Consider the following 24,244-nt stretch of genomic DNA (forward strand, 5'->3'; position numbering starts at 1 on the left):
CTAGATTCAGGTCTGTTCCTCTCACCAATGTCCCCTGTTACCTGTATATACATGTTTATTTCCATTTTAATTCCTTACCACATGGCTAGAATTGGTTATTAATTTATACATTTTTAATATGAGAAAAATAAGTATTTTACAAGCAATGCTGAGAAGCCATTATCAGAAAATAAACTTTATGGTGGGAATGTGAACTAGTGCAGCCACTCTGGAAAACTGTGTGGAGGATCCTCAAAGAGTTAAAAATAGATCTGCCCTACGACCCAGCAATTGCACTGCTGGGGATTTACCCCAAAGATACAGATGCAATGAAACGCCAAGACACCTGCACCCCGATGTTTCTAGCAGCAATGTCCACAATAGCCAAAGTGTGGAAGGAGCCTTGGTGTCCATCGAAAGATGAATGGATAAAGAAGATGTGGTCTATGTATACAGTGGAATATTACTCAGCCATTAGAAACGACAAATACCCACCATTTGCTTCGACGGGATGGAACTGGAGGGTATTATGCTGAGTGAAATAAGTCAATCGGAGAAGGACAAACATTATATGGTCTCATTCATTTGGGGAATACAAAAAATAATGAAAGGGAATAAACGGGAAAGGAGAAAAAAATGAGTAGGAAATATCAGAAAGGGAGACAGAACATAAAAGACTCCTAACTCTAGGAAACGAACTAGGGGTGGTAGAAGGGGAGCTGGGCGGGGTGTAGGGGTGACTGGGTCACAGGCACTGACGGGGGCACTTTATGGGATGAGCACTGGGTGTTATTCTATATGTTGGCAAATTGAACACCAATAAAAAATAAATTTTTTAATAAAAATAAAAATAAACTTTATAGACAGCCTGAGGCAGGACAAAGTCACTTGAGGACGATGACGGTGCGGAGTTCACTGTCGCTCTCCTCACCCAGGTCTTCAGCAGCTGAATCTGCAGCCCGAGGCTTCTCTACTGGGGCACCACCTTTCTCTCTGCAAAAAAGAAGAATGCCTTTAACTCTGTAAAGGAACAATTAAACTTTTCATAATTAACTCATTTTAGAAAAGAAGTATAAATTGTCCCCAATCAGGTACCCTGGTTCCTTGTTGAAAATCTCATCCTCATCAGAAGAATCCCTGTCGTGTAGCTTCTGTGCCATGTTTTTCTTCCGTGTGGCATTGAGAGGTCTGTACATGTCCCGAAGCCAAAGTGGCCGCCTTCTCCAGAAAAAGCCCTAGAAAACAGAAAGGACATTGTTAATTCTGCATTTCCCCTGCTCTCTCCAGCCATGGGACTTTATCTTCCTCAGATTTACCTGATTCTCCCGTTGGATTGAACATCTCTTATGCAGCAGAGAATTAAAGAAGAGCCTTGGAGGAAACACATATGCAGACAATTAGTGATTCACGCCATTTCCCATGCCTCTCACAATGTGTATCTCTGGTCCTATTAGGACATCTCAGTCCATAATCACAGGAAGCAAAATCACTACGGACCTCGGATCCTGAAAATAATCCCACGCATGCTACACTTCCAGAATTTTCCCATGTATGTCCATAATGGCCCCACAATTTCTCTGGGGAGGCCTTTGTATGTGGCTTGGCATTGAGTATAAGCAAGATTTTCATCCTGCTCACCTGGGCCTATGGCCAAGTGCCCTCGTGCAGTGAACAGACTGTGCAACTATAACACAGAAGCACCTTACTCTCTCCAGAAGCAGTTTACTTTGGTCCCCTTTGGACTTTGTCTCATAGGCATCATTTGCTGGGGAGGAGGAGAGAGAGGTGTTTCTATTTTCCTAGCTGCTTTATCCTACAAGTTGATTCACACCAAATAAATGCACGAGTCCAACCAACAAAGTTACCTAACTCACTGACTTTCTCATTGCAGGCAGTGGCTAATGAGTGAGTGAGGAAGGTCACAGCCAGCACTAAAACACAAAATATTATTTTTGAATATAAACAATATAGAAAGAATCAGAATGTATAGTAAGTTTGTCTTAGAAACTGCTTATGTTGGCTCGCCCAGGTGGCTCAGCAGTTTAGTAATGCCTTTGGCTCAGGGCGTGTGTGGTCCTGGTCTGGGGATGGACTCCACATTAGGCTCCATGAGAGGAGCCTGCTTATCCCTCTATCTCTCTGCTTCTCTCTCTGCGTCTCTCATGAATAAATTAAAAAATATTTTTAAAAACCTGCTTATGTCTTGACAGTATGTATGTACGGAGTTGTGACATAAAATGTAGCTCACAGCCCAAGAACAGTATAATCAGAGGAGAAGTGCCCCTCTGGAAAGGCACCATCTTCTGACACTCAGTAGCAGTATGCCCATGGGGCAATTTACCTTCCCTTTCTTCTCCATTTCCTTATTATAAAAGGAAGAGACAAACTATTACCTAAGGCCTCTCCCAGTTAACAGTCTATGGAGTCTGGACAAAGGGAATGGAGAGTGGTGGATCAAAAACTAGGAGGAGGAGGGAAGTTTTCCTGCCACTTTACAGGAAGGAGTCCTATTTTTCTGCCTTCCATCAGCCTTGAAGACTAGGCCTCTTAGCCCAAGACTCTGTAGCCAGGCCTGATGGTCAGTACCAGCAGGAACAGGTGCACCCAACCCCTCTCCACCCTTTTTCTTTAAAGGAGTACTGACAGTAGATGCTCTGTGTCAGTTCCATTCTAACTCAGATTTGTCTGGGAAGCTAATTTTGCTGGATCCAGGCAAAGCATTAGACCAAATCAATATTCTTTCTGCCTTTGGTAGTTTCCTGGGTGTAAAACAAGGGGAGTGAAATAGGAGTTCTAAAATCTAGTTCTGAAATTCTGCTTTAATAATTGCCAATTTACCTTGAGCCTCCTTCTTCATCTTCCACTGGTGCTGCTCTATGAGAATAAATCTGTTTTGGAAGAAAACATATCACAGGTACCCATCTCAATAACCATGCCTCCAAATCTGTATTCATTCCTTTGTATTTTAAGTCTTATTCAGCCTTTTTGGAGAGCAGGAATTCTATTTTTTAGTAGTCCTTTGACTCTTCCATAGTCCCAACTTGGGAACTTGTGTGCAGCTGGCAATACATTTTATTGTCTGTTTTAGATGACATCCAACAGGTAATTCCTAATAAAAATTCTTAGAAGTAAGAAAAGAAAAGTATCTACCAGAAACCTAAATAGCAACATTGTTTTAAAGTCAAGGACAAGAGTTCAATGCCTATTATTCCTGTTACTATTCATCACGTTGAAGAGGTCCTAATCAATGCAATAGGAAAACACTTCTTTTAAAGATTCCAGGCATCTCAATGCAATAGGAAAAATTAAGTATTGGAAAGTAAGAAACAAAACATATTGGCATATGAAATTATGGACAACCTAAAAGGCCCAAGAGAGTCAACTTAAATTTTACTGTAGTGGGATGCCTGGGTATCTCAGCAGTTGAGCGCCTGCCTCTGGCTAAGTGCATGATCCCAGGGTCCTGGGATCAAGTCCCACATCAGGGTCCCTGAATGGACCCTGCTTCTCCCTCTGCCTGTGTCTCTGCTTCTCTCTCTGTGTCTCTCATGAATAAATAAAATCTTTAAAAATATAGAAAAATAAATTTTACTGGAAGTGCTCTGAGAATTCAGTAAGATGGCTAAATACAAAATCAAGAGCTCAACATGCAAAATGCAATAGCTTTTTTATGTTCCACAAATAACTAATTAACAAATGGAAGAATGGTCCATTTATAATATCAATAAAAGGAAGGATACCTCGGTGGCTCTATGGTTTAGTGCCTGCCTTCCGCCTAGGGTGTGATCCTGGAGTCCCGGGATCGACTCCCACATCAGGCTCCCTGCATGGAGTCTGCTTCTCCCTCTGCCTGTGTCCCTGCCTCTCTCTGTGCGTGTCTCATGAATAAATAAATAAAATCTTAAAAAAAGATTAAAAAATATCAATAAAAGACATAAAGTACCTAGGAATAAACTTACAGCAAAGAATGGGGAAGACCTTTGAGATGAAAACATTAAAACTCTTCTGAAGGACTTTAAGAAATGAATACATGATGATACCATGTTCCTAGAATATTGCAAAGATGTCAATTCTCCTCAAACTCAATGCAATCCTATTCAAATCCCAAGATAGTTTTTCTTTTTTTTAAATAAAAACTGGCCAGCTGACATTTGGTAAAGGGATATGCAAGTCTAGCTATGAAATGTATGAAAAAGGAGATCAAAGAGCATGAGCGTAACTCTACCAGACATCAAAATAGGTTATTATAAAGCAATTGGAATTAAGTATATAGTGTGATATGGGAAAGGAAACTGGACTGATAAGAATCCAGATAAGAAAAGTATTTTAGAGACGCCTGGGTGGCTGAGTGGTAGAGCATCTGCCTTTGACTCATAGGGTGAACCCGGGTCTGGGGATCAAGTCTCACATTGGGCTCCCTGAGACGAGCCTGCTTTTCTCTCTGCCTATGTCTCTGTCTCTGTGTGTGTGTGTCTCATGAATAAATAAAATCTTACAAAAAAACAGTATTTTAGATCTGTTAAGAAAGAATGAACCATTCAATAAAAGATTTTAAAGTAACTGGGTATTTCTTTAGGGGGAAAATGTTAGATCCCCTACCTCAACCATACCTAAAAACAAAACAGATCTATGCAGGTTGAAAAATATAAATTATAACAAATATAAGTATAGACGAAGACAGTATAAAGGCAACAAAGGCCTCGCTAACAAGACCCACATCCCATAGGCCACAAGGAAAGAACTCGCATATATGGTGACAGACTCAAAACATCTCCCATTTCTTGTAGTCTCGCCCCCTTCACCCTTGGATTGTTGGTCATCTTCTGGTGACTGATAAAACTCTTTTCATATTAAATATATTAATCCTTTCAGTGGCTTCCACTGAATTTCAGTGTTTCAAATGCTGGCCAGTGTTTTCATCTTTAAGGAGACAGAACAGTGGAATAAGAGCACAGGATTTGCAGTTAAGTAAAACTGGGTTCTGCTTTGGGTTTTGCCACTGGAGCCTTAAGCTGATCCCCTTTTATGTATGAAAGAGGGATGGTAATATTGTCCTCCCAGGGTTGTGGGCATGAAATTGGATATGGAAAATTCTTCTTCCTATGCTTGGCATAAACCAGTGCCAAGTCATTATGGAACTGAAGAAAAGGTAAACAGGCAACCTCCAGCACAGGTGACTATAAACATGACATGCTTTGGAGTAGCCTGATGCAGGATTTTAGCTACAGTATTTTAACCAAAACTATTCACATAATTCAGTGTGTGGAAAAAGCTGCTGAGTAAATCTAATTAATCAACAAGATGATATTTTTATCTTTAAGCCATGTCCTTTTTTCCAGGATGACTGATATAGCTCCATGAGGGTGGATACTATCTCTCATCATTTCAACCAAGGAAAGAAATCAGTGGTAGTCTGAAAGTGGCTGGTGAGTACATCTAACCACAGAATTTTGAGTTGAGGAAATGTTACTATCATGTTAACTTGGCCTTCTTAAACCTAACGTCCCAAAACAGTCTAATGGCTTGTTGCCTTGTTTATAATCCATAAATCACCTGGCAATGGAAAGTTCCTTTAAAAATCCCCAGAATAGGGCAGCCCCAGTGGCGTAGCGGTTTAGCACTGCCTGTAGCCCATTGTGTGATCCTGGGGACCCAGGATCAAGTCCCACATCAGGCTCCTTGCATGGAGCCTGCTTCTCCCTCTGCCTGTGTCTCAGCCTCTCTGTGTCTCTCGTGAATAAATAAAATCTTAAAAAAAAAAAAGAATTGCTTCTCTTTAAAAAAATAAAATAAAATAAAAATCCCCAGAATATACTTGGCAATAAAAGAATGAAGTACATGTCAGTCTGTCAGACAGAAGAGAAATACCAAGTATCAGTAAGTGAGAAAGTGGCTTTGATTTTAAGTTTGTAAATTCTGAATCTATTATAAAGACAAAAGATTTTCTGGAAATCTGAATTAATGGTTGTTCTTACCTCAATGAGACAGAAAACTATAATCAAAATCATTACTACTACAGTCACAGATATTGCCAAGATGAGTTTGTTGTTATAGCCATAACCTGGAACTTCTTTTGTTGGCTAAAAAAACAAAAAACAAAAAACAAAGAACAATTTTTTAGAAATCAAAGAAAAGGATGAAAGCTAACTATTCTTAAGCTACTCTAAAACCTCATTCTTTCAGTGGAGTGGCGTATAGGTTCTTAAGAAATATACCAAATCTAATGTGTTATATAATTTTATCATTAGCCCTTTCTTCAATAATATATTTATCTTGTATGTTAAGTCCTCTTCTCATCTACCTGGGAAGAGTGGCACCATTCTCTAAATGAGCAAAGTGGCAGATCACTGTCTCAGCCAACATTAATGGCTAAGACAAGACCCAGACTGGGAGGCCCTGGTCCTTGTGCATGGGTGCTTTAATTGCATGTCCTAAACTGACTAAAAGTTCAGACCCCATCTTTCAGGAGTTATCCTCACCTCACTTGACTTCTGCTCTTTCTGTTCACTCTGGGCTTCTGTGCTCTCATTGATATAGTTCTCAGTCTTCCATTGGTCTGTATCCCACTCTGCCTTGGACACCTTTACTTCCTGCTGCTCGCTGAGAAGCTTCATCAGGAGGCCTGTTCTGGAGATAAGCTTGGCACAGGCCAGTTGCACATTGGTCTCAGAGCAGTCCATTTTCAAAGTCCGGATAACATGAGAAATGAGCCTTCTCACGTCATTATTCGGGATGAGGGACCGTAGCTGCTGGTTTAGCTGAATTTCAAATAGATCACCTGCGGATGAGAGCTTTGCAACACTGAAGCCTGTGGGCTTTGGGGGCAAGTCAGTGACCAAGTTGTGGTATTCCCATTGTGTTTCATTGGTTTGTTTAACAGTCGGCACAAAGTTGTCTCTGGTGGTAGTAGAATATGTATTGGAAAGATTCCTACGGTTTGTGAATTCAGGGGGAGTTTGTTCTGATACAGTAGTGCTTCCTGGAGAAATAATTTCTTCAGAAGCATTCTGTGCAGTAGTGTTTTCTACAGTAGTGTTTTCTTTAGAAGGTTCTGAAAGAGTAAATAATTCTGGAAAAGGATTTTCCTGAATTCGTTTTTCTGAAGATGAAATAGCCTCCTGTGAAGGGGAATCGATGAGGCTCCTGACGGCAGGCAATGGAGGCCTCTGTGCAGGCATCAATCTATTCGAGAGTGAGTTTTTCTTTCTGAACTTTTTACTTTTTTTGGTCTTGGGTGTTCTTTGGACTATACGTGAGCGAATTTTATGGAAAATATACTTTTTTCCAGAATGCGAGACTGGTCTGGAAGCCTCCATTTCCCTAACTCTAGCATTCGCATCTTCTAAAACAACAATGGGGTAGGTTGAGTCTTCTGATTTGGTTTTCACCTTAGGTAGGGATTTTGGAGCAGTGGAGGCAGAAGGCTTGCCCATTATGTTTTGCTTCGGGAAAGAAGAGGCTGCTGCCTTGTGCTCCTTTATGAATGAAGACTCTGTGTGGACGGAGTTTCCCACTAATTTCCTGGGCCTCTGGGCCATGTGAAGCTCCTCCAGCTCCCTTGGGGATGGTCCACTGAGCCTTCTTTCTTTGGCCATGTTCTTCACAAATGACTGGGCACTCTGTTTCCCTTGGGTGCTCTGAACGTCCACTTCCTTGTAGTGCCTTTTCTGTAGGTCCTTGGGGCCCTTGAGAACACTGTTTTTTCTAAACCACCTCTTCCGTAAATTCTTAGACTTGGGAAGGGTCTTTTCCTGTCCTTGGGCAGTTTCCAATTTCTTAAATTTGGGACCTAAAATCCCGGGAGGTATAAGCATGGCAGTTTTTTCTTTCTTTTTTACCTCATCAATTTTTTCTTGAATTTCTGCATCTAACAAATTTTCCAGGAAAGAGAGTTTCCTCAGTTTATTTTTGTAAGTTGAATTGTTGGGTCCAGGTTCAAGAGAAGGGCTCTTTGTGTTGTTTTTCAAGTAACCCACAGGCTTGTCTCCATCTTGAACATTTGAAAACAGAGTTTTAATGAATGGTAGTAATGTTGATTCTACATCTTCTACATTTCCCTCTGAGAAATAAGGTAATATGTAATTCAGCGCACTGATAACATCACTTTCATCATTAAAGTCTAACTGCTCATTCATAAAGGCTGACAGACCGATGCCATTTTTGTCTGAGGATGCCTTCTCTGGCTCAATTGTCAGCTCAGTACTGGTACTCTTCTTCCGGGCTTTTAATACCTTCATGAATGATCCTTCTACATTCATTATAGATGCTTTTTCATCTGTCAGAAAAAGAAGAGACTAGTTTTGATAATGAAAGGCTGATAGCACAGTTTTTGTCAGTCCGCAGTCATACATCCCAGTCATAAAAATTAAGAACCAGCAAATATCTGAGTACCATTATCAAGGACACAAACTCAAACTTGAACCTATATTGGCAACAACAAAAGGAGAAAAGGGTATTTTTTTAAATGGCTATTTCTTCAGAACCTTTCACAACGTGAATGACTACATTTAGGATTATTCCATAATCCTTGGTCTCCAAGGGCCAATTATCTAGTACTTAAGAAAAGCCAAGTCTGGAAGACACTCAGCTAAACTGTCTGCAAATCTACTGTGACTCCTGGTATTCATATACCCTGTCCTGTACTGCTTCAGATGCAGTGGGAGCAGGGGGTTTCCTCCTTCTATCTCTTCAGTGTGCTTGTTTTCTTGCTACTACCACAGATGCCCATGAAAACACCCACTGCTAGTAGGGCCTCATCTGGACATGCCCTCTCCATCTACCCATCAATTACTATGCTTGGTCCCTGCTCCCATATATTGCAGCTCACACAAAACATAAGCTCTAGACAGAAAAAAAGCACTAAGTCCACCCTGGCTCTTTGCTTAAATTGGGCAGGGAACGAGTGTAGGCTAAGAGATTTTCCAGGTATGAGAGATATGCCAATGTGGAATGTTCGATAAATCAATGGAATAATACTTGAGGTTTTAAAATGCAGAAGGGATAAAGAAATTTTTTGTCAGAATGTGAAGAAATATACTTCACTTTCATTTCTAATATTTCTAGCTTTAGTTATTAGGGTACCATCCAGAGCTTCCCACTACATGAAAGTCAGCATATGGCTTGTGTACATGCACAGTATCATCCAACCGAGTTTCATTTCCAGAAGAATTAGAAGTATTTTCAGCGGTGTTGATGAGAGTCAGAGGAGGAGGTAATAAAGGTCACAAGAAAGGAGGAGCAACGGGCTTGTAGAGAGCCCTAAACGGGACACTTGAGTGCTAGGCAACAGTACTTAACACCTCTGATCTAATTTTTCCTCACCTGTAAAAGGAGGCTAAACATGCCTATTCTGCCCACCTCTAAGAGATAAGGGAGTAATTAGTAAAAAATTGTTTTGAAAAATAAGCAACATTGTATTTACAGAGGTAGCAAAGTGTTATTTATGATGTACCCTAGATCATTGATAGGGAACCATATTCAAGCTATCTGGGTGCAGAAGCACATTTTGGAAGTCATGAAGTTAGTGCCAATAAAACATAGTATACAGAAAAATACTTAAAAGTATCTGAGTGTTTTTGGATAGAAAAGCTGAGGATTCAGAAAAAGTTCAGAGTTGGACAGTCCAAGAATAGAAGAGTGCTCTGTATCCATAAGAAGGCAGCAGCTTCTGGTTAGGGAACAGGAACTCTCAGGCTCTGAATAAACTTTATCTATAAATCAGCATCACTTTTACTCTTGATAACTTGTAAAAACAAACAATAAACAAAAATATATCTCCACCTGTCATATAAGACAAGGGGGACCTGAGTTCTGATACATATGAAATTAGTTTACAAATTATGATGCATATGTTTTCATTTGGGAGTAATTAATTTAATAATGTAACTGAGAATCTGACTTATAACAAAGGAATAGTTCTTATAAATTTAGGGATTTTAAGGGTGCCTGTGTGGCTCAGTGGGTTAAGCATACAACTCTTGGTTTCAGCTCAGGTCATGATTTCAAGGTCATGGGATTGAGCCCTGCAATGGGCTCCACACTCAGTGGGGAATCTGTTTGAGATTCTCTCCCTCTGCCCCTCCTTCGACTCACATCTCTCTCTCTCTCAAATAAATCTTTGAAAAAAAAAAGAAATTTAGGGGTTTGAACTGTAAGTGAATAAAAATAATGCAGTGACATCATTAGTTAAAAATTGATCATTGTTGATTAAAAATAAAAATTAAAACATAAATAAAATTTAAAATATATCATGAGGTGATTCCTGGTTGGCTCAGCGGTTTAGCACCTGCCTTCAGCCTAGGGCGTGATCCTGGAGTCCTGGGATCAAGTCCCACATCAGGCTCCCTATATGGATCCTGCTTCTCCCTCTGCCTCTCTCTCTCTCTCTCTCTCTCATAAATAAAATCTTTAAATACAAATATTATATATATATGACGAGGCAATTCAAACTCACCACAACGTGTGGCATTTGTCAAACATTCACCGTCACAATGCAGCTTGACTGTCTTGCAAACAACCTCAATATTATTTTTGAGTTGGCAGAGACAACAGGACATACGGCTAGGTAATATCCTATAAATGGAAACACAGAGCATTATATTAGTGGTAAAGGGGTTACTTGAGTAGAAGATTCAGGCCAAGGTCTTCACAGGGCTCTGCATAAAGGAATTCTTGTGGCATATGATGGTTGGGTAGGGTTGAGTAGGGACCAGTTGGCCAATTGTTGCTCATGAATATTATAAATAAAGAGAAGGACAGAGGTGCTCAACCAATAGGTAAGGATGGTAGGGGGTATGATATACCTAGAATAAGACAGAGATAAGAACTGGGTGACATTGATCAGTAGTTCAGTTCAGAAGTATCTCCTTCTGACCCAAAAGTCTCACTTTGGGTTAAGAGCATACAGGAAGAGGGTAGACTTCTAAGAAGAGTCTGAGTAAGTCTAAAATATGGCCCACATCAAGGATAGAAAGCAATCAATCAAAACTAACCCAAAATCTACACAGGTGTTACAACTAGCAGACAAGGATGTTTAAAAAGTTACTATAACTGGGGTGCCTGGGTGCCACTGTTGGTTAAGCATCTGACTTTTGGTTTCAACTCAGGTCATGATCTCAGGCTCATAAGATCAAGCCCCTCACTGGGCTCCTAGATCACTGTAAGTCTGCTTGAGATTCCTCTGCCCCACCCACGTGTGCTCTCTTCTTTCTCTTAAATAAATTATAAAATCTTTATAAAAAAGTTATAACAATATTTCTTATGTTAAAGAAAACCAGACTGATGAGGCACCAGGGTGGCTCAATCAGTTAAATGTCTGCCTTCGGCTCAGGTCATGATCCCCGGGTCCCAAGATCGAGCTCCACATCAGTTTTGCTCCTCAGCAGAGAGCCTACTTCTCCCTCTCCTCTGCTCCCCCTGCTTGTGCTCTCACTCTCTGTCAAATAAATAAAATCTTAAAAAAAAAAAATCCCAGACTAAGAAACCCATGTCTCTACTTAGTGAGTTATACAACAACTTCAAGTGGCCTAATATATGCATACATAGAGTCTACAAGGGAGAAGAAATATAATTTGAAAAATAATAGCCCCCAAATTGTCCAAACAGGTAACCCTAATAAACCCACAAATCCAAGAAGGTCAATGAACTCTAAACACAAGAAATATGGACAAAACTATGCCAAAGCACATCATAATCAAACTTCTCAAGCCATCAATAAAGAGAAAATGTTAAAAATAAGCCAAAGGAAAAACCTCCACACAACATATAGGGAAATAGAGATAACAATGGTAACATATTTCTTGTTGGAATTAATGGAACTCAGTAGAGCAACATCTTTAAAGCAGTGAAGCGGAGAGGGGACCAACAACTATCAAACTAGAATTCTATATCCAGATCTTCCAAAAATAAAAGCAAAACAAAAGACTGAGACCTACAAAAGCTGAAAGAAGTCATCATTAGTAGATTTACACTGTAGAAAAGCTAAAGAAAGTATTTTCAAGCAGAAGGAAAATGATTGCGATAGAAATGTGGATCCACACAAAAGGAAGAAGAACATTAGAACTGGTAACTCCAAAGGTAAATACATAAGGTTTTTCTTACTATTTAAATATCTGAATACAATATGATTTCACTTATATGTAGAATCTTAAACAAATGAAAACTGACAACAAAAAGAAGAGAGAAACAGATTCATGAATATGGAGAACAAACTGGTGGTTATTAAAGTAGAGGGCGGGGATATGGTCAAAATGAGTGAAAAGACGTAAGAAGTACAAACTTCTAGTTATAAAGTAAGTCTCCAGATGAAAAGTACAATGTAGGGAATATAGTTAATAATACCGTAATACACTTATTGTGGTATTAATTCTTCAATCACTATGTTGTACATCTGAAACTAATTTAATATACATCAACTATACTTCCTAAAGGAGTTAACTTATTGTTTAAACAAAAAAATAATATAGTGTGCTGTTTAGAAGTAAAGCAAAATGTATGAAGACATTAGCACAAAGGCCAGTAAGGGAGAAATGAAGTACACTATATATTGTAAGGTTCTTATGCCAATCATGAAATCATATATTATTTGAAGATAGACTGTGAAAAGTTAAAGATGAACACTACAAGCCATTAAACTACTGCTAAACTAACAAAACCTGAGTTGTAATTAACTAGCCAACAAATAAAATTTAATTTAATTTAATTTAATTTAATTTAATTTAATTTAATTTAATTTAAAAGTGTACTCAGTCATCCAAAAGTAGGAAGAAAAAGAAAAAAAATAGCAAAACAAAGAACAGATGGGACACATAGAGAGTTTAGTAGCTTTAAATGTAGTCATGTTAATAATTACATTAGGTGTAATGGTATAATCACCCTAATTAAAATATAAAAAAGCAAAAGCCAACTATATGCTGTCTATAAGAATCATCTGCAATAGAAATATACAAGTAGGTTAAAAGTATAGAAAAAATTGTGCTATGCTAACAGTAATCAAAAGAAACCTTGGGTGGCTACATTACTGTAAGACAAAGTGCATTTCAAAGTAAAAAAATATTACCAAGGATAAAGGAGGTTATTCCATCATTATAGGAATATCAACTAATAAAAAAGACATAACCTAAAAATTTATGCATCTGATAACAGAACTTCAAAATATATGAAGGAGAATGGCAAAGAGAGACAAATAAATACACAATTATAGTTGGAAATTTCAATATTGCTTTCTAAATAATTGACAGAAAAATATATAGAAAATCAGTAAAGATATAGCAGACTTGAATAACACTATCTACATACTTGACCTAACTGACATTATAGAATGCTCCACCCAAAATCAGAGTACTCATTTTTTTCAAGTAGATACATAATAGTTACCAAAATAGATCATAGGCTCATCTAATACCAGAATTCATGGGTATAACACAAGCCTCAATAAGTTTAAAAGGATTTAAGTCATTCAACATATGTTCTGTGACTACAATGGAATTAAATTAGAAATGAACAGATTTGAAAAATCTCCAAATTATTTAGAAACTAAACAACATACTTCTAAGTAACCCTGCCAGTCAAAGAAATCAAAAGAGAAATTAAGAGCTATTTCGTACTAAAACTGAAACCATGTCAACATATGGGATGTTGCTAATGCGGTGTTCAGCTTCCCCAGTATCCACTTTTAAGAAATTAAAAAAAGAAAAGAAAATTAATCATTGAATAAGGAGAAGAAATAGCATAATAGAGATCAAGGCACAAATAAAGAAAACGGAAAACAAAAATAGAGAGGCCAGTGAAATGAAAAGACAGTTTTTATTTATTTATTTTTAAAAATTGTAATTATTTATTCATGAGAGATACAGAGAGAGGGGCAGAGACATAGGCAGAGGGAGAAGCAGGCTCCCTGTGGGGAGCTTGAAAAGGGACTCGATTCTAGGACTCGAGGATCACGACCTGAGCCAAAAACAGATGCTCAACCACTGAGCCACGCAGGTGCCCCAAAAGACAGTTTTTGGAGAAGATAAATAAAACTGATAAACCTCTAGGCAGACTGATTAAGACAAGACAAGAGAAGACATAAATTATCAGTATCAGAAATGAGAGGGGTCAGGGATCCCTGGGTGGCTCAGCAGTTTAGCGCCTGCCATCGGCCCAAAGCCTGATCCTGGAGTCCCGGGATCAAGTCCCACATCAGGCTCCCAGCATGGAGACTGCTTCTCCCTCTGCCTGTGTCTCTGCCTCTGTCTCCCCCCTCTCTCTCTCTGTGTCTCTCATGAATAAATAAAATCTTAAAAAAAAAACGGGGTGACATGTCCCTTGTTTCTTTTCTTTTTTTTTTTTTAAGATTTTATTTTTATTTATTCATGAGAGACACAGAGAGAGGCAGAGGCAGAGGCAGAGGGAGAAGCAGGCTCCCTGCAGGGAGCCTCATGTGGGATTCAATCCCAGAATCCCGAGGTCATGAGCTGAGCCAAAGGGAGATGCTCAACCACTGAGCCACCCAGGCATCCCTACAGATATTAAAAGGATAAGAAGGGAATATTATAAAATAATTTGTCAATCAATTCAAGGTGAAATGAACAGATCATAAAAGATGTAAACTACTCAAAAATAAATATGTAACTTAAATATCACTATTAAAGAAATAGAGTGTATAATTTGCAACTTTCTCACAAAGAAAGCTTCAAATACACAGGGCTTCATGAGTGATTCTACCAAACATTTAAGGAAGAAATAATGCCAATTCTACACAAACTCTACCAGAAAGTTGAAGAGAAAAGAATATTTCCCCACTCATTTTTAAGGCCAGCTTTTCCCTTATCATAAGTAGGCAAAGACAGTACAAGAAAAGAAAACAATAGACCGGGATCCCTGGGTGGCGCAGCGGTTTGGCGCCTGCCTTTAGCCCAAGGCCCGGTGCATGGAGCCTGCTTCTCCCTCTGCCTGTGTCTCTGCCTCTCTCTCTCTCTCTCTCTCTCTCTCTCTCTCTGGGTGACTATCATAAATAAATAAATAAATAAATAAATAAATAAATAAACAATAGACCAATATCTCTCATGAACACAGATGCAAAATTCTAAACAATGTTTCACCATATCAAACAATATATGAAGTTTCTGTATAGTAAAGGAAACAACCAAAAAAAAATAATAAAGACTACCTATCAAATAGGAGAAGATATTTGCAAGTGACATATTCAATATAGGTTTAGTATCCAAAATATATAAAGAATGTCTACAGATCAACACCAAAAACCCCCAAATAATCCACTTAAAAACTGGAAGACACAGACATTTCTCCAAAGAAGATGCACAGGGGTGCCTGGGTGGCTCAGTTGGTTAAATGTCTGCCTTCAGCTTAGGTCATGATCTCAGGGTCCTGGGATCGAGCCCTGAGTAAGGCTAGGTACTCAGAGGGGAATCTGCTTGGGATTCTCTCTCTCTCCCTCTTCCTCTGCCCCTCCTCCTGCTCATGTTCTTTCTCTCTCTCTCAAATAAATAAATAAAATCTTAAAAAAAAAGAAGACATGCATATGGCCAACAGACACATGAAAAAATGCTCAGTATCATCAGGGAAGTGCAAATAAAAACCACAATGAGATATCACTTCACACCTGTCAGAATGGCTAAAATAAAAAACACAAGAAACAACAAATTTTAGTGAGGATATGGAGACATAATAACTTATGCTCTGCTGGCGGGAATGCAAACTGGTACAGCCACTGAGGAAAATGGTATGGAGGCTCCTCAAAAAATTAAAAATAAAACTACGGTATGATCCAGTAATTGCACTTCTGGGTATTTAACCAAAAATTACAAAAACACTAATTCAAAGGGATACATGCACGTCTATGTAGCATTATTTACCATAGCCAAGTTATGGAAAGCAGCCTACCAGTCCATTGATAGGTGGATGGATAAAAAATAGGTGGTATATATAAACAATGGGATATTATTCAGCCATAAAAAAGAACGAAATCCTGCCACCTGCAACAACATTAGAGTACAATGCTAAGCAAAGTAAGTCAGTCAGTGAAAGACAAATACCAGGTGATTTCACTTATATGTGGAATTTAAGAAACAAACAAAAAAAATGAGCAAAGGGGAGAGAGAGAGTCAAGAAACAGACATTTATTATAGGGAACAAACTATAGTTGTCCCCAGAGGGGACAAGGGGTGGAATGATGGGTGAAATGGGTGAGTTCATCAAAATTTAAAAATTAAAAATTCTGGTCTTCAGAGATAGAACAGGGTATCATCAGGGAAGTGCAAATGAAGACAAGCCACAGCCTGGGAGAAATTTGCTAAACACCTGAGAGAAAAGACTTTTTCCAGAATATATAATATACTCTTAAAACTCAATAGTATGTATCCAACTGAATGATGGATTTGGAGGCACCAGGGTGGCTCAGTTGGCTGCGTGTCTGACTCTTGATTTTGGTTCAGGTTATGGTCTCAGGGTTGTGGGATTGAGCCCCAAATCAGGCTCCAAGCTTGGTGAGGAATCTTGAGATTCTCTCTCTCCCTCTCTGACTGCCTATACCCCCCACCCCCCACCACATTTGGTCTCTCTCTCTCTCTGTCTGAGATAAATAAATCTTTAAGAAAAAAATAAAAGGAAAAGAGATTTCAATAGACACATCATTTAAAAAGATATTGGTACATGAATAGACACTCAACATCATGAGCTATTAGAGAAATGCAAATTAAAGATACAAAGTCTAGGGATCCCTGGGTGGCGCAGCGGTTTAGCGCCTGCCTTTGGCCCAGGGCGCGATCCTGGAGACCCGGGATCGAATCCCACGTCGGGCTCCCGGTGCATGGAGCCTGCTTCTCCCTCTGCCTATGTCTCTGCCTCTCTCTCTCTCTCTCTCTGTGACTATCATAAATAAAATTAAAAAAAAAAAGATACAAAGTTTGAAAAAATTTTTTAACTAAAATATAAAGATGTCATACACTGCCGCTTGGAATGCAAAATGGTACATCCACTTTATTTTTTTTAAAGCTTTTATTCATTTATTATGAGAGACACTGAGGGAGGGAGAGAGAGGCAGAGAAACAGGTAGAGGGAGAAGCTGGCTCCATGCAGGGAACCCGACATGGGACTAGATCCTGGGTCTCCAGGATCACGCCCTGGTCGGAAGGTGGCGCTAAACTGCTGAGCCACGGGGGCTGCCCTACATTCACTTTAGAAAAGAGGTAAGCAGGTTTTTTGTTTTTGTTTTTGTTTTTTTTTTTGAGAGAGAGACAGCAAGCACATGTGTATGAGTGGGGTGGGGAGGAGGGGCAGAGAGAAAGGGAGAGAAAGAATCTTAAGCATGCTCCACGTTCAGCATGGAGCCCCACTGGGGGCTTGATCTCACAACCCTGAGATTATGACCTAAGCCAAAATCAACAATCAACAGTTGGACACTTAACTGACTAACCCCCCAGGCACCCCTAGGAAGCATTTTCTTAAAAAGTTAAATATACACTTAGCACATGATGTAGTAATCCTACCATTAAGTATTTCACCTCCCCCAGAATGAAAGCATATGCTCACACAAAGGCCTGCACGTGACTGCTTTTAGCAGCTTTATTCATCATAGCCAAAAGGAAAATCAGAACAACTCAAATATCCATTAAGTGATGAATGCATAAACAAACTGATATATCCACACAACTGTAACACTACTCAGTAATAAAAAGGAGTGAATTACGGGTTGATGCAATCACATGGATGAATCTCAAAAGGATTATGCTGAGTCAAAGGAGCCAATCACACAAGACTGCATACTGTATGATTTCATTCATAAGACACGGTAGAGGGGCGCCTGGGTGGCTCAGCAGTTGAGCGTCTGCCTTTGACTCAGGGAGTGATCCCGGAGTCCCGTGATCAAGTCCCAGCTCAGAATCCTTGTATGGAGCCTGTTTCTCCCTCTGACCTCTCACTCTCTCTCTCTTTGTCTCTCATGAATAAATAAATAAAATCTTAAAAAAAAAAAAAAAAAGACATGGTGGAAAAAATACTATAGGGACAAAAATGAGGTTGATGGCTGTCAGGGGCTGATAGTGGCAACAGGGGATTAACTACAAACAGAAATGTTCTGTATCTCAAACGTGGTGGTGGTTACACAACTATATATTTACCAAAGCTCATTAAAAACTGCATACTTAAAAAGAGTACATATTAACTGAAAATTATGCCTCAATAAAGCTGACTTATAAATAAAACAAACCTAAATACACAACGAAGTGATAATAAACATAAGAAAAATCAACTTACAGTTTTTCCAATTCAAGGGTCATCATGAGAATGCTCTCAATTGTTGAAAGTGACACCTGTGTTGTTCCCATGTCTCTGAAAGAGAACGCCCAAACATGCATGATACCAAAGACTAAAATTTCACACCAAGTACAAAAAGGTACTTAATAGTATGTGATTATTTAAATTCTGGCTTCTCTGTCAAGCTAGCTCAAGAGTTTACTTGCTATGGAAGATAATTTCAGAGCATTCTTATTGAAGAAATTAAAATTTATGTGCATCACGAACATAATCACCTTGGTGCTAAACAGTACAATCTCCTTTTACCCTTTTTCTACTCATTCTCAGTTGCATCCACCTTTCTTGATTAGTCTTTTGTTTTAAATAAGGTATACCTTATTCCAGTTTGCTTTTTGAGATAAATGATATTTCTACATATGTGGTAAATATTTCGCTATACACCTGCATGTTCCATATCTCTATGTGTTCTTCAATACTGCTCTCTTCTACTACAGGCTGTCTTGTCCATATACATTCTTTCTTTGCCAATAATTCTTATTGCAATAACCCAGCTAAAATTTAAATTATGACTTTTTATTCAAAATGCAAAAGATTTAATCTTTGACAAAAGTAAAAAAGAGCAGAAATCATCTCATGAGCCATGAGATTGTTGTAATACTTACAAATATTTTAATGCTGGCAATTTAAAAAGATATGAATCTTCAACAGTTGTCAGAGGGTTATGACTGAGAATTCTGAAAAATGCAATGGAATTAAAATTATCTGCATTTTAAGTAACTAGATGAAAATTTATGTTCTTTTTTTTGGTATGGAACTTGAAGTTTAAAAGCAATCATTTTCTGCCTTTGCCTATAAAATCACCCTTAGAATCTGTAAAACATTCTTCCTTTGGGCACTACCCAGGTCTCTGAATGATAAAGCAGGAAGAGAAAGAGAAAAAAAATTTTTTAAGTGGATGGCAAAGAAAAAATATGCCAAAGAACATTTCAGGTTGAAAACCTCAGAAGTGACTATACCAGTAGGAAGTAATTTCTGTAGGAAATACTATTTCTAGTGTCCTCCATAATTCAAAGTGCTTTTCTTTTATCTCTAGAAAGTTTAAAAATCCTACAGTTTAAACCACCCAGTTAAAGACAAAATGGTAACCAATTCTTCAGTTTTGGAGCCAAACAAGAAGGGCTAAATCTATGAGCAGCCGGTGAAAGCTATATTCCCACCACATAGCCTGTGTGTATTCTTGCATTACAGCCTTTGTCATGGCATGTATCACCTGTTTCCTTATCAATCTCCTGGATTCTCGGCTCCTGGAGGGCAGGGACCATACTTTATTGTCATGTTGTCCCTGTGCCTGACATAGTATAGTGCTTGTTATTGACTATTTAATGTTTGTTGAATAAAGGACATCTTGTCATCTTTTTGACACAAGCTTTTATTCCAAAATGCTGAACAGACCTTCTTCCCAACTCTTTAAAATGAAAAAAGGTAAAAGAAATAGGAAGAAAAGAAAAGACAATCTGCCTTGAGGTTGACTCTACTCAAGAATCATTAACTATACTTTTACCAAGTATTAGATAGATAATCTTCATAACCAATACTATTATTGGGCTGTAAGGCATCTGTGATCAGCATTTCACATTTAATCCTTATAATAACCTTATGTGATAGATACTATCATCACCTCATTTTACAAATGAGGAAACTGAGGTACAGAGAGGTTACATAATTTGTCCGAGTTTGTCAAGCCAGTCAGAAGCAGAGCTGGAATTTGAACTGAGTTCTGACTCCAAAGCCTGTGTGTAACTCACATGAAGAAAAGGGGGTTTATAAAACAGCTGTTACCATAAACTTTGAGAGCGCTAAATATAGAAACTGTATTCATGTTGAACTTCATCTCTCCACCTGGGAGAGCTCCTCTGAGAATTACATTTTCTATTTTTATTCCTTTTCTCTAATCGACTCCCATGATGAAGTATTTAATTAGCTGATGGTCATTGAGACTTTAGGTATTTTAAACCATGTTATAGGCGAATCAGTGAAAACGGGAAAGTGAGGACATTTGAAACTTCATCCCTCCATAAAAGCAACGACAATGACAAACACTGGCAAACATAGAATCAATGTTTTAATCATTTTGGAAAATTTAACCAATGGGTCTACAGCAACCCAGAGAGCATTTATTAAGGGAAAATGTATTAATTTCTATAAGAACAGTGAGATCTGTTGTTTTAACTAGTTCTAGACCTCTGCTCTGTATCCTGATGGTAGCCTTGAAAAATAGCCCACATCCCAGGGGAGCAAAATGGAGCTGGAGTTCCTTAAAGCCTCCTTCCCAAAGAACTGTCATTGTTTTACCTGTCTAGTGAGTTTCCTGGAAGACCTCAATTGAGAACCTTGTCCTTGACCTCACTGAGAACTGCACAATGCTAGAAGCCTCTTCTTCTCAAGGGGCATTTTAAAAATATCATTATTTATTTATTTATTCATGAGAAAGACACACAGACAGAGAGAGAGAGGCAGAGACACAGGCAAAGGGAGACAGAGAGAGGCAGAGACATAGGCAGAGGGAGAAGTGGGCTCCCTATGGGGAGCTGGATGTGAGACTGGATCCCAGAACTCCAGGATCATGCCTAGAGAGGAAGGCAGACACCCAACCGCTTAGTCACCTAGATATCCCCAGGAGCATTTTTAAAAACACTTACAGGTAAATGTTTTAAACTGGCAGCTGTGTAAGGCAATGGATAACAGTTGGGACAAAAAAAACAAAAAAACAAAAAACAACAACAACAACAACAAAAACCCTAATCTAAAAGTTTAAAAGAAAAAGCTGAGAAATGAGATATCCACAGAGAGTTTGAAATGCTCCAACATATTCCTGAGAAACTAGAAGACCACAAGACATATTCCTAGGAATGTAGAAAAAAACCTTAGCACTAACAAATGGGTTCAGCAAGGTTGCAGGAAACAAGATCAATATATAAAAGTTAGATGTATTTCTATGTATTAGCAATGAGTAATCCAAAATGATATTAAGAAAAAATTTCCATGTATAACAATATTAAAAAGAATAAAATACTTAGGAAAAAATGTAACCAAAAAGTATAAGATCCATACACTGAAAGCTACAAAACATTGTTGAAATTAAAGAAGATTGAAATAAATGGAAAAAATGCCATGGTCATGGACCAGAAGAAAATATTGTTAAAATGGCACTATGCCCCAAATTGAACTATGGCTTCAGCACAACCCTTATCAAGATCACAGCTGACTTGTTTCCAGGCTAATTCTAAAATTCTTATATCAATTCAAGGGACCCAGAATAGCCAAGAAAAATCTAGATAAAGAACAAAAAAGTGGGAAGATTCACATGCTCTGCTTTCAAAACCCAATTCAAAGCTACAGTAATCGTAGTGTGGCACTGGCATAAAGATAGACATATATAATCAGAGAAGGACAAACATTATATGGTGTCATTCATTTGGGGAATATAAATAATAGTGAAAGGGAATAGAAGGGAAGGGAGAAGAAATGGGTAGGAAATATCAGAAAGGGAGACAGAACATGAAGACTCCTAACTCTGGGAAACAAACTAGGGGTGGTGGAAGGGGAGGAGGGCGGGGGGTGGGGGTGAATGGGTGATGGGCACTGAGTGGAGCACTTGACGGGATGAGCACTGGGTGTTATTCTGTATGTTGGCAAATTGAACACCAATAAAAAGTAAATTTATTATTTAAAAAAATAAAAATAAAAATGCTAACACTGGAAAACAATGTAAATCTCTGATGTTCTGTAAATTAAAAGTGAATAAACTGAGGCTGAAGATTTTAAAAAAAAGGATAGACATATAAACCAATGGAACAGAACTGACAGTCCAGGAATAAATCCTCACATTTATAGTTGGCTGATTTTCAACAAGAGTGCCAAAGCAATTCAAAGTGGGAAGACTAGTCTTTTCGAATGGAGCTGGGACAACTATATATTCATATACAAAATAAGGATTCCTACACTTCATTCTATATATAAAAATTAACTCAAAATGGATTAACCTAAATGGAAGTGCTCAAGCTATAAAAACTCTTAGAAATCTTTATGACCTTGGATTAGGCAAGAGTTTCTTAGACATGCCACCAAAAGCACAAATAATAAAAGGAAAAATAGACAAATTGGACTTTATAAAAAATTAAACAGATTTTTGTGCTTCAAAGGACATTATCAAGAAAGTAAAAGACCACTCACAGAATGGGAGAAAATATTTGCAAATCATATGTCTGATAAAAGTCTAGTATCCAGAATATCCAGAACACATAAAGAACTCTTACAACTCAATAAAAAGACTAATAATTGAACTTTTAAATGGGCAAAGGATTCAGAGAGACATTTCTCCAAAGAAAATACACAAATGGCCAATAAGCACATGAAAAGATGTTCAATGTCTTAAGTCATTAGGGAAATACAAATCAAAGCTATAATAAGATACTACTTTATACTCACTAAGATGGCTATAATCAGATGGAGAATGATAAGCGGTAGCAAGATTATGGGGAAAGTGGAATCTTCATACATTGGTGAGAACATAAAATGGCATAGTTACGTGTGGAACACAGTTTGGCAGTTCCTCAAAAGGGTTAGACATAGAGTTACTACGTGACTCAGCAATTCCACTCCTAGGTATGTACCCAAGAGAATTAAAAACATATGTCCACACAAAACCACGTATGTGAATACTCATAGCAGCATTATTAATAATAGTCAGAAGTGGAAACAACTGAAAAGTCCAATAACTGAGGAACAGATGAACAAAAGGTGATGTGTCTATGTAAGGGAATATTATACAGCCTTCAAAAAGAATGAAGTGCTGGTATATATGCTACAACATGGAAAAACTTTGAAGCTAACAGTTATGTGAAAGAAGCTAGACACTCATTTGTATGAAATGTCCAGAAGAGGCAAATCTAGGATACAGAAGGGGAATTAGTTGTTGCCTGGGAGGAGGGAAGAAGGGGGTGGTCACAGCTGATGGGTACGGTATTTATTTTGGAGGGTGATGAAACTGTCCTGGAATTAGGGTGGCTGTGGTCTATCGAAGTATACCACTGGACTGTATACTTTACAATGTTGCATAGTCTATTATGTGGATTATATCTCAATTAAAAATAAAGAACTGGGGATCCCTGGGTGGAGCAGCGGTTTAGTGCCTGCCTTTGGCCCAGGGCGTGATCATGGAGATCCGGGATCGAATCCCACATCGGGCTCCCGGTGCATGGAGCCTGCTTCTCCCTTCTCCTTATTAAAGCCAAAGAAAACAAAAACCTCCAAAGGTGGTACCTCATTAATAAGCTCTTGGCATGTCTTTGAGGTGGATTTCAGATTCAAAATAGACTTTACCACACTGCTAACTTGTTCAGTCAGTATTTATCAATAACTTAGAGGCTTCATTCAAGAAGCTTACTGAGTTATAATTACCTGAAACCCAGGGTCAATCAAGGTCTTGTGGGGCCTGAACCTCATCTACTTTGGGAAATCCTGTCTAATAAAAACATGCAACATTATGAATATAAAAATTGCTAGGACTCCTCTCAAGACCTTTGAAGGGGCCTATGGAAGTGAGGAGCCCTGAAGTTAAAGCTTTGGTCAGTTCAAAATAAATCCACCTCAGCTAGGGCCTATACATTTTACAGACTTCTTTAATGCCAGAGAAAATATTGTTTCAACTTATAAACACCTTGGTAACATGTCACACAGGTAACATGACTAATTCAAAGGGTGGCATCTTCCCTTGGCAACTTGCCTTTGGAAAGAAATGCAATGAAGTTTATATTTCACTATGGCAGAGATTTCCTAAAGCAGACTAGCTTTGTCTATTAGAAAAATTTGACCTCAAACAAAAAAGGAGCCTAACCCCCAGTACACACTTACTGTATCGTGATAATCTTTCAGAAGGAACTGTGAATTAGTTTTCGAAGCTGTATTCAAGTCCCATGACATGAGTATTAATTTATTATCAATACTGGCT

At 38.4% G+C, this 24,244-nt stretch overlaps 1 protein-coding gene across 7 annotated transcripts in view; it reads right to left on the minus strand.

The window, feature by feature from the left end:
• Window positions 1-542: 542 nt before the first annotated feature.
• LOC140607036 (uncharacterized) overlaps window positions 543-24,244 on the minus strand; it is a 42,692-nt gene continuing 18,990 nt past the window's right edge. For 3 of the 7 annotated variants that reach the window (XM_072781322.1, XM_072781319.1, XM_072781317.1), the window contains 9 exons: window positions 18,897-18,968; window positions 18,235-18,309; window positions 10,433-10,551; window positions 6,459-8,254; window positions 5,955-6,059; window positions 2,818-2,867; window positions 1,296-1,350; window positions 1,075-1,214; window positions 543-972 (listed from right to left, as the gene is read on the minus strand). In XM_072781322.1, the coding sequence (XP_072637423.1) occupies window positions 864-972; window positions 1,075-1,214; window positions 1,296-1,350; window positions 2,818-2,867; window positions 5,955-6,059; window positions 6,459-8,254; window positions 10,433-10,551; window positions 18,235-18,309; window positions 18,897-18,968 (2,521 nt within the window). In that variant the 3' untranslated portion in view covers window positions 543-863. The remainder of the gene's footprint in view (window positions 973-1,074; window positions 1,215-1,295; window positions 1,351-2,817; window positions 2,868-5,954; window positions 6,060-6,458; window positions 8,255-10,432; window positions 10,552-18,234; window positions 18,310-18,896; window positions 18,969-24,244) is intronic. The other 4 variants (XR_012009206.1, XM_072781318.1, XR_012009207.1 and 1 more) reach the window with 4 other exon arrangements.

Source organism: Canis lupus, chromosome 16, assembly GCF_048164855.1.
Source record: "Canis lupus baileyi chromosome 16, mCanLup2.hap1, whole genome shotgun sequence".
NCBI lineage: Eukaryota > Metazoa > Chordata > Mammalia > Carnivora > Canidae > Canis > Canis lupus.